Raw genomic sequence first — 10684 nt, forward strand, 5'->3', positions numbered from 1 at the left:
TGGGGACATGTTGAATTTGAGGTGTCTCTGTGTTCAAATGTTCACTAGGTCAATTGTCTACATAGGTCGGGAGAACATGAGAGAAAGAGTTGAGCTTCGGATAGAAATTTTGTAGTCTCTAGCAAAATGATTAAGACCATGGATGTGAATAAAATTTCCCAGAGAACAAAGCAAAGAGGGCTTAGGATATATAACTTAAAGAACAAAGAGAAGAGGGCTTAAGATATACAACTATAAGATTGGCTAGAGATGAGCTAGGCAGAAAGAAGCCAGAGACAGAGTGTCCAGGGAGGTGGGAGGACACCCAAAAGAACAGGTTTTGCAAGAAACAAAGAAAGAGGTATCATTTCAAGCAAGGAACAAGCAACAATGTTGAATGCTGTAGGAATCAATTGGAAGAGGGACTGAAGAATGTTCACTGAATTTAGCAACAAAGAGATTGTCAGGGACCTTGAGAAAAGCAGTAGAGGGGTAGATGCCAGATCACAGTCTGTGAACTTACAGGCAGGAGGAGCTCTTTTACACAGCAAGACCTTGAGAGACAGGAGAATCCGACCAGCAACTGGCAGATGTGGGTTTGAGAAAGTGGTTATCTGTTTTTTAAACATAGAGACTTGATGTGGATATTGTGGGAGCCACTTGATAGAGAGAGTTTGATGACTTGTAGCAAACAAAGATACAAATCTAAGTTCAAAATACTATCTTTAAAAAATGCTAATGTCTTTAAAGACATAAATCATGGTGTTCCCGTAAGAACACATGATACAACTATAAAACTGTCAATGCATTTAGATACACTTTACAATTAAGGATTAAGGATGTAAAATAGTTACAAGAAATTATCTGAGGGAATCACATTTCAAAATATTTTTTAAAATCACATTTTAAAATATTAAGTTATGGCAATTTTAGCTCTTGTCCATAGAGATCATACTCTTTAAATAATATGTATCTTTGAATAGCTGGTGGTAGAGGAAGCTTCTCCATTGAGGCTGGCTGGCAGAGTTTCTGGAGACCCATAAGTCTTCGAATTTTTAACCGACACAAATGCTTCAATGAACAAGGATTCTCTAAAAGGAAAATAAGCAAAAAAATTTTTTTAAATAGTGACTTGACCCCTAAGATATAACTATTTCAGAATAACATGAGTAGTGTATTCTGAAAAACATGTATGCACACTTTAGCAACGTGATTTTAAGTGAAATTCAAATTGTAATTGAACATTCTAGTCTACTCCTCTAGAATATAAGTTCCACGAGGGCAGATATTTAGTCTGTCTCCGTGCCAGGAAGAGAGTCTGGCTCATGGTAGGTGTTCAACTAGAATTTGTGGAATTAATAAATGGACTTAAGAAAGCAAATGCTCACATCTCTTCTTTATTTTTTAGAGCTAAGTATTATAGAGATAGATTTCTTTACTTTCTTTCTCCTACCAATCTGTCTGATAAATAATTATCCATGAAACATAGATGCAGATGATTCCACATATCATGAATAATCCAATCTGAGTTTTGTTTCCAGTGTCTGATACTTAAACCTTGTATATTCTCAAAAAATATACTAACATTATTTAAATATCTGATATTTTCAATTCTTACTTTATCTATATTATAATTGCAAGATTGATATTTTATAGCAGCAATATGAATGAATGAAGGAGCAGCATAGCATTCAGGCTTAAATGTGCGCTCTGGACCTGGTCAGCTTGGATTAAACTCCTAGCTCTGCCCCCTAATATTTGTGTGACCTTGGGCAAATCACTTGATGTCTGTGAGTTTGGTATTCCCATCTGTGAAATAAGGATAACAACAGTACTTATCTCATAGGGTTGTTTGAAGATTAAACAAGTCATGTAAAGTATTATAAAAGTGCTCAGTACATTGTAACCATTCGATAAATATTAACTGTCATTCAATGCAATAATAAACATGATCACATCTCAATTACGTTCGATGATATAAACAATTTATCTTTTAAAATTAAAAACAATGTTCTCAAAAGTTATTGATGCAACATTACCAAAATAAGCAGAAAAAAAAATCTAAAAAAAAAGTACGATTTTTTTTTCCTAACAAATACGCTGCCTTACAGATAGCTGGAGGACTCCTGACATCCAGTGGTTAATCACACTCATAGCAATCAACTGGCTTCGACTCTAGTCACAATGATATATGATGGAAACAATAAAAAAACTTTCTGCCCTTATTCTTACTTGGATTGTCTTTCCAAAGTCATCAGAATTGGTAAGTATTTTGCAAAAAAAAAAAAAAAACAGTGAGCAATCAATTTCCATTTAGAAGCAAAATCTGTTCTTTCTATGACAGGAAGTATAATGGTATCGTAGAGTCTGTGTTTTCAAGTAAGACAAACAAGAGTTCAAATCTTCACTTTGTTATTTTCTATGTCTATTACTTTGAGAAATTAATTTATCTAAGCCTCAGCATTTTTCTCCCCTTTGCAATCTCCAAGCTAAAAAAAGAAGGTTTTAAGTTTCTTATTGCAAAATAAAATAAAGTACACATGTATAGTTTCGTAAGTTACATAAGTAATTATTGATTGAACATCTATAATCACCTCCTAGGTCTATAGGAAATAGGACTTTGCCAGAGACCAAAGAAATTCTTCTACAATCCATCCTTCCTTATTCCTTTCCCCTGCCATAAATAACTACTCTTCTGACTTGTAATCACTTTCTTTAGAGTTTCATCATCTAAGTGCACTATGCCTGCACTATAGTATTGACAATATATTTTTAAAATTTTTGCTATGTCCTTTAAGTCTTTTCTAATCTGCAGGTTATGCTCTCCATCCCCTTCTTGTCCTTTCAACTAATCTTTGAAGAACCCAAATGCTCTGTAGTTTCCCACAGCCTGAACTTTGCTGATTGCATTTTCGTGGTGCAGTTCCATGTCCCACTGTCTCCTCTATTTCTTGCAAATTGGTAACTGACTCCAGATACTTAATCAGGCTTGGGTTTGATCTCTTTGGCAAAACTATAGCTAGTTCTGTGTTCATTCTTTGGGGGCTGTGTTGATTCTCATTGACTACATCCATTAATTTATTGGGGGCTATATAATGGTGGTATCTAATTATATCTTTTAAAATTATTTAGAATACTTCTATAAAGGAAGGTTTTTGCTCATCTACTCTTTAGTTACTAATGGCACAGTTTATATATATATGTGTGTGTGTATATATATGTAAAGCAGAATAAATGCTTAAGTCTTTCTTTTTACAAGTTTTTAAGATAATGAGTTGATTTTCTATCATCTTCTGGAGCTGACCAGTTTTTTAAAGAAATGTATATTTAATAAATCATTCTATTGTAAAGATACAAGCACACGTATATTCATTGCAGCACTATTTGCAATAACAAAGACATGGAATCAACCTAAATGCCCATCAAGAAAATTTGGTACATATACACCATAGAATACTATGCAGCTATAAAAAAGGAAGGAGATCATGTCCTTTGCAGGGACATGGATGGAGTTGGAAACCATTATCCTCAGCAAACTAATGCAGGAACAGAAAACCAAACACTACATGTTCTCACTTATAAGTGGGAGCTGAATGATGAGAACACACAGACACGTGGAGGGGAACAACACATACTGGGGCCAGTCGGAGGGTGGCTGGAGGAGTTTCGGCATCAGGAAGAATAGCTAATGGATGCTGGACTTAATATCTAGGTAATGGAATGATCTGTGCAGCAAACCACCATGGTACATGTTTACCTGTGTAACAAACCTGCACATTCTGCACATGTACCCTTAAAACTTAAAATACAAGTTGAAGGAAAAAAAAGAAAAAAAAGAAAAGAAACCCACAAATCATATATTTAAATAGATTGGTTTTAATTCATTGAAATCATTACCCTTTTTGAAACTTAAATTGTCCCATCTTTGGCCAGTTGGAGCCTCTTCAAGTTAGCCCCTGAATTCTTTTGTCATGAATCGTGTAGTCTTTGCTTTCTTTGCTTTCTGGTATGACCAGATGTTCCAGGTTCATCTTAATCATTTCCTTCCCCAGATGCAATCATCCATTTCTCAAAAACAAAACAACCTCCAGCAAAAACCCTGGTTTCTTTTCGTAGGAAATGGCATTTCCAGGCCAAAATCTGTGTCGTAGGAATGCTCATTGCTACTGGGTTTATCATTATTTCTAAGACTTATCTGTAAACAGACAGATGCACACACACACACACACACACACACACACCCCTGACATACACACCCCCACCCCCCACAGCATAGTCCTCATGCACACAGATGCTTTCAAGATACAATAGCTTATGAGTTTATATTGTTACTTCTAATTCAAATTCAGGACTACAGGATTTTTCTTTAATCGCTTCTCTATTACATCTGTATTTTCTTTCTGACACACTGACAATCTGTAGTTTCAAGGATACAAAGAATGGAATTGGAATGTTCCTTAATTACTCATTTGCTGAATATATCTCTCATCCTCAGCATAACAATATTAATATTATATCACCATCAATATTTTAAGATATTTAAAAATATGTATTTTAATTATTAAATATTATTTAATCTACTTACTAATATTCAAAAATGAATAATTGTGCTGTGTCTGTCTTATCAGCGCATATAACCATTACGTGTTGCATCTTCTCCCTTTTAACTCTCACTTAGTCTTGGCATTCTGTTTAGTGTTAGTCCTGTTTAATACTAGTTCTCATGCTGATATCTCACTAATCATTTTGGGTTGTCTAACGGCCATTTCTTAGTGGATCATTCAGACATCAGTAAGAGGAACAATATTTCCTGAGTTCTTGCATACTGACAACAGTTTGACTACATTGATCATTGGAAGTCAATTTTGCTGTGTAAGCATCCTTGGCTCACATTTTCCTTCCATGAAGAGTCTTAAATATGTGACTCCATTTTCTTTTGGCATAAAGTATTGTTGATGAAAAGTTTAATAATAATCTATATTTTCCCTTATAAGTCACTTGTTCTTTTTGCCTATGTGCCCAAAGGATATAGTATTTTGTATATTATAGTTTCAAATCTTTCTTTTTTATTACAAGTTTTTCTTGAAACTTAGTTTTATGTATTTGTTATGTTCTCTTGATTTGGTTTTCCTTTTCCAATACATGGATAAGGAATCTTATCCATGTATTGACTATTCATTGTCGTCAATGTTTTTAACTGTCTTTCAAATCATTTTATCTAAGCTACAAGGATGCAAAAGCATAAGAATGATACAATGGATTTTGAGGACTCAGGGGGAAGGTTGGGCCAGGGATAAAAGAGTATACATTGGGTACAGCGTACACTGCTTAGGTGATTAGGTGCACCAAAATCTCAGAAACCACCGCTAAACAACTTATCCATATAACCAAACACCACCTGTTCCCCCAAAACCTATTGAAATAGACAAATATATATATATATATATAAATCCTTTTATCTATTTCTTCATTTATATTTGATTTAAACTTTTTCTTTCATATCCTCTTATAACTCTCAATGTATTGTCGACTGTGTTGCTAGTTCTTGTTTTCATTCTAGTTCAGTCTTCACATTTGAAATTAATTTTTTCTAATTTTTATTCCTCATTCTTTCCTCAGTTGTTACCTGATTTCTGAATTTTTCAAATTTTGACTCAGGTTGTTCATTCATATCTGATATTATTTTCCTCATGCTTTTTAGCTCATTTTGAAATAGCAGGTTTGAATTTTGATTGTTCGGAGAGTGTGTTTTTTTAGTTACGTATTCATTGCCCATGGGGATATCATTCTGTTCGTTCTATTTTTTCTTACTATTATGGGATTTGACTGTGATATTTTCTGTTGTTCATTTTTATTTGCATTTAGTTTTCTTGAATTTTTAGAAGGATGCTTGGTAGCAGATAGCTCTTCTAACTTTACAGAGCTTCTTACTCTATTATTTTCTTGCAATGACCCAAAATATGGTGGTTAGATCTCTGCGGTTTCCTGGCTCTGTCTGCCACCCCCACTTTTTTGTGGGTCCTTTCTTGTTTCTGTCCTGCTTGATTTTTGATTTTACTCTCAATGAGACCTAAGTCCAGGAAGGGAACTTAGAGAAGTCATTTTCAAGAATGCATAGAGTCTAGACTATTTTGTAATTTCCCTTAGCCTTAGCTTTTTATTTGTAAAAAATAAGCATGATAATACTTAACTCTACAATATTTCATAGCACACTGTACATATACATTTCAGATACCTCACATAAACTTACCATGTAATAAAAACATAAAAATGCTACTTTAGTTTTAAAACTAACTAAATTTATTAAGTAATTTAAATATTCTAGACACTAAGCACCTTATATGCATTATTTCTTTAGATTCCCACAACCACCTATGAGGTTAATACTATCCTACATCTACTTTGCAATGGGAAAACCTAGGCATAAGAATAAGTAACTTGCTCAAAGTCACACAACTAGAATGTCTATCTTGGTCTTTTTATAGGAAATAAAAAATCTTCTTCCACTTAGAGAAGCAAAAATGGTAACAATAAATTGTTGCTTTTTTTCATGAAAACATCAGTCCTGAATTACATATGCATTTTATAATCTAGCAATCCTACTCCGAGGCAAGGCGAGAATTCCATTTCATTCTAGGTCTATCTGACCCCAGAGCTCAATTTCTGGGCTAACAACACTATATTACTCTTCAGATGCTCCAAGTTTCCTGTTTTAGTTGCCGTAAAATCTCTTCTATTATAGAACTAATTCCAAGAGAAGGCTGATTCAGGTATATTAAAGATGCCAAATTATTTAAATGTCATATAAAATTCTATAATGCTTCTTTAGGCTTCATGAAATTGATGTCCAACTAGTCTTTGAAAGTTTATTTTCCCAAACTCATATTTTGAAAGTGAAAGCATCTCAAATCTATGATATTTTTCTGGGTTTTATTTGTATTTGGATTATTTTAAAATGTACTTTCACTGAAACTTGTATAATTCATTTTCATGATAAACTTTCATCTAGAAAAGACAAAATGGCCTGTCTATAAATACTAACCTATGATGATAGGACTTTGTCAATAAAGACCTCAGAGAAAGCATGTCAAAAAGAATAATTCTAATCCCTTCCATTAATTCATTTACTCCATATTTATTGAAATGTACTACTTATTAGGCACTATGCTAAACCTTGCGGATATAACAAGAAATAAAGTAGATCTCTAGCCACGTGGAGCTTGCAGTCTACATATTGTATGATATTATAGAAGTTAATTTTAAAAATAAATTGCAATCAGTACGTTAATATAGTTGTAGTATTACTCATTACACAATTACAAAGCCGGAAAATAAAAAGAAAAATGAAAATATGTATCTTACAACAGAGGAGGTGTTAAGGATGATTTTAAAACCCAGATAATTCTGGAAATACAGTAGAGTAGCACAGAAAAAGTATCAAAGAAGACATTAAGAAATTTCCCCCATATGTGTTCTTAATTTAAAAATTGTAGGTGAAACTTTTGGTTTTTACCTAGTATTTGGCGGATTTCTGGCCATTCTCTCTGTACTTCTAGTGCAGACTTCAGTTTAGCACACAGAGGAACATAATCCATGTAATCTATTAGTATGCGAGTAACTCTGCCTACCAAGTGCTTCATCCAAGGAACTGTAATAAACTCACAGAACTGAGAGAATTGATAAAATTTAATTTAGTAATATTTTTTAATATACCATATACATAAACACTCAATTGTGTTATGGAAAAATTACTCTTTGTCTTATTACAGAAAATAAAAGATCCCTCCTTGTAATGAACAAAAATTAAAAATAAATTGTTTGCTTCTCTCTGTGAAACCATCAGCCCTGAAGACTCGCCTGGCTTTGATGTGACTGTGGTCAGCAAAGCATGGAGGAGTCACGCTTCTTTCCATCTGGCCCCAATATTCCACCAAACAGGCAGAAGTGACTAATTGCCTACATTTTCACATTCTTCTACATTCAGTTTTCAAGTCAAGAAAAAACAAACAGCATCTTTTTTTTTTTTTGGCGGGGGGCTAGATTTATGCTTATATCCCCATATCATTGCAAACAAAAGTTGAAGAAAAACTAAAATAGAAAAATTAGAGTTTATTTTTCTTGTCTTGTAACATCCCTAATTGAATGAATGGGTCTTAAATTAGGATGATGACCCAATATAAAGCAGAAAAGGCGTAACTCACCGGGTTATCTTTTATTACACAAGATGTCCATCCTGGCAGCACCTCTTCCTCTGTCTCTGACCACACAAATGAATTTCCAAAGATGTCACCATGCATGCAGTCAAAGCACATCTCCACTTGATAGCCATTATTCAGCAATAGCCTCAGCATTACTTCGTCGTTTAGGGCATACTGAATGACACTGGGGAAACGAGTGTCATTCACATGCATAAAATAACAATTGACATTGGCGCCATGGGAGAGAAGCAGCCGGACAATTTCATAATTATTGGCCCTCACTGCCACAAGTAGACAGTTGAGGGGATCTAAGTTTGGGTCTGCACCTGCAGCCAGAAGGACTTCTGTGCAACGAACATCATTATTAGAAACGGCAAAATACAGCGCAGTCTTCCTCTCATCGTCATAGCTCTGGGAAATGTGGTCAGCAAGTAGAGTGTTGACATCAAAACCATTTTCAATGAGCAGCTCTAGACACTGTGCACTTTGTCCATCTGCTGCTGAGTGAATTGGTGTTAGCCCACTTTTCCGAATTGCATTTTTAGATGTTGCTGGGATAAGATATTTCAGTGCACTAAAAGAAAAAAAGTCAAATATCTACATGCCATAAAGAAAATCAAGAAATTAAATAAACTACCATTCTCACTAGATAAGTGAATGCAAATCATATAGTTTCCCTTATTTTCTCTAGATAACTTTGTACTAAAACATTTAACCTTTGTCTGCGAGGTACAACTATTTAGTTTAGTGTAATGTAGCTCAGTTTTGATTTAGCTTTCTGTTCTAAATATTCCTAGGAAACTGCATCTTATACGGTTTTTCCTAGAATTGTGGTTCCTCGGGAACCCTCCCCATCTTCCAATTCTCCTCTGAACAATATAATATTTACAGACAACCAATACTATTTTTAAAAATATAGGAGAAAAGTAAGCCTTTCTAATGCCATAGAGGACTGTTTCGTAATCTTGACCATTAGGATCATGGGGTCATAGGAAGTGACGCTGGATGTCATTTAGTCCAACTGCTTCATTTAATAGAACAATCTGAAGTCTGAAGAGGCAAAATGATTGTCCAAGGTCACACAGTTAGATGTAGAACAGGACGAGAATTTGGGCCTTTTCGAATTCTTATGAATTATTTCTCTTTCACTAATTCCTACACAATCTATTTTTAAATATTGACCATGTACATTCTGTCTGCTTCCATATAACTTGCAATTGAATTATTAGCCAAAAGAAGAGTCTTTAATATTCCATCAACCTTGCATCAGTCCAATTGAGATAACCAACCACAGTTTATATTTCTAAGTACATGTGATATAGTTGTGAGTTTCACACTTGACTAACCAGCTAGACATGTATGAGAGCCACATGGCAAGGATAACCTGATCTCTTGTGCCTACTTTATGAATTTATGAACACTGGGATTAAATCCAAGTAAACTCTAACAACATGTCACTTAGCATCAATTATGCATCACTGGCCACTTAGCCAATGGCCCACTGAAAACTATAAAGCCCAATTACTTCAAAGTTTTTGATCTTATGAAATATATTTAATTGCCTAAAACCATCTTCTCATGGTGGGTAGTTTAATATAGTGATCTAGATTTCTACCAATGTGTTAATTTTGTACATTTTGTGATTTAAGAATCTATTCAACCATTTGTATGGAATGACGAATTCTAAACTTATAACGAAACTTTTCTGTTCAAGAATATATTTGACATTATACTATAATATCTTGGATATGTTAGGAAATAATTGGAATAACACTGATAGTATCGTTACAAATTTTAATCCTTTGTCAAGGGCAAAATTTTTAGAAACTCTGTAGCCTTTTGTTAAATACGTTTGTAAACAAAAAGGCACTCTTGAGTGGCTTGTGGAGAATTCTCACTTATGGCTTAACTTCTTCTAAAAGAAAATTTCTTTTCATTACAAAAGTACTATAAATTCATTTTTTGGAAGTACAAGAATATCAAAAGGAGGAAAATTAAATGAGCTCTAGATATCTAAATATGGAGCATCAAAACCTGAAGATTATGCCTATTTCTCCTCAGATTTTGAAAGGTATTACATACAGACTTGTGATTATACTGTATATACAAATTTGCATTTTTAACTCAAGTAATTATCCTATAATTTATCACTCACAGATAATGCCCCTCATAGGCAGCTCGGTGTATAGGAAGATGCCCTGCTCGATTAGGTACATTTCCGCTTCCTCCATATTCCAGCAGGAGGGAAATGCAGTCGGGATTGCCACCTCCTGCTGCCTCAAACATCACCGACGCCCCATCATCCGCCAAAGCAAGCACATCACCACCTGGCCGTATAAAACATGTGGCATGATGATAACTGGATGGTATTGTTTAAACAATCCCCTTAAAAACAACCTGTTGTGGGACTCGGTGCAGTGGCTCACGTCTGTAATCCCAGCACTTTGGGAAGCTGAGGTGGGCGGATCATGAGGTCAGGAGTTCGAGGTCAGCCTGGCCAACATGGT

The 10684-nt window shown here is 34.5% G+C and overlaps 1 protein-coding gene across 2 annotated transcripts in view; it reads right to left on the minus strand.

Annotated features, from left to right (window-relative positions):
* The window catches only part of ASB15 (ankyrin repeat and SOCS box containing 15), a 34554-nt gene continuing 23870 nt past the window's right edge, over nt 1-10684 (minus strand). For both annotated transcript variants that reach the window (XM_011995947.1, XM_011995948.1), the window contains 4 exons: nt 10333-10504; nt 8181-8751; nt 7493-7646; nt 1-1070 (listed from right to left, as the gene is read on the minus strand). In XM_011995947.1, the coding sequence (XP_011851337.1) occupies nt 898-1070; nt 7493-7646; nt 8181-8751; nt 10333-10504 (1070 nt within the window). In that variant the 3' untranslated portion in view covers nt 1-897. The remainder of the gene's footprint in view (nt 1071-7492; nt 7647-8180; nt 8752-10332; nt 10505-10684) is intronic.

The sequence above is a fragment of the Mandrillus leucophaeus genome, unplaced genomic scaffold, assembly GCF_000951045.1.
Source record: "Mandrillus leucophaeus isolate KB7577 unplaced genomic scaffold, Mleu.le_1.0 Scaffold5, whole genome shotgun sequence".
Taxonomy (NCBI): domain Eukaryota; kingdom Metazoa; phylum Chordata; class Mammalia; order Primates; family Cercopithecidae; genus Mandrillus; species Mandrillus leucophaeus.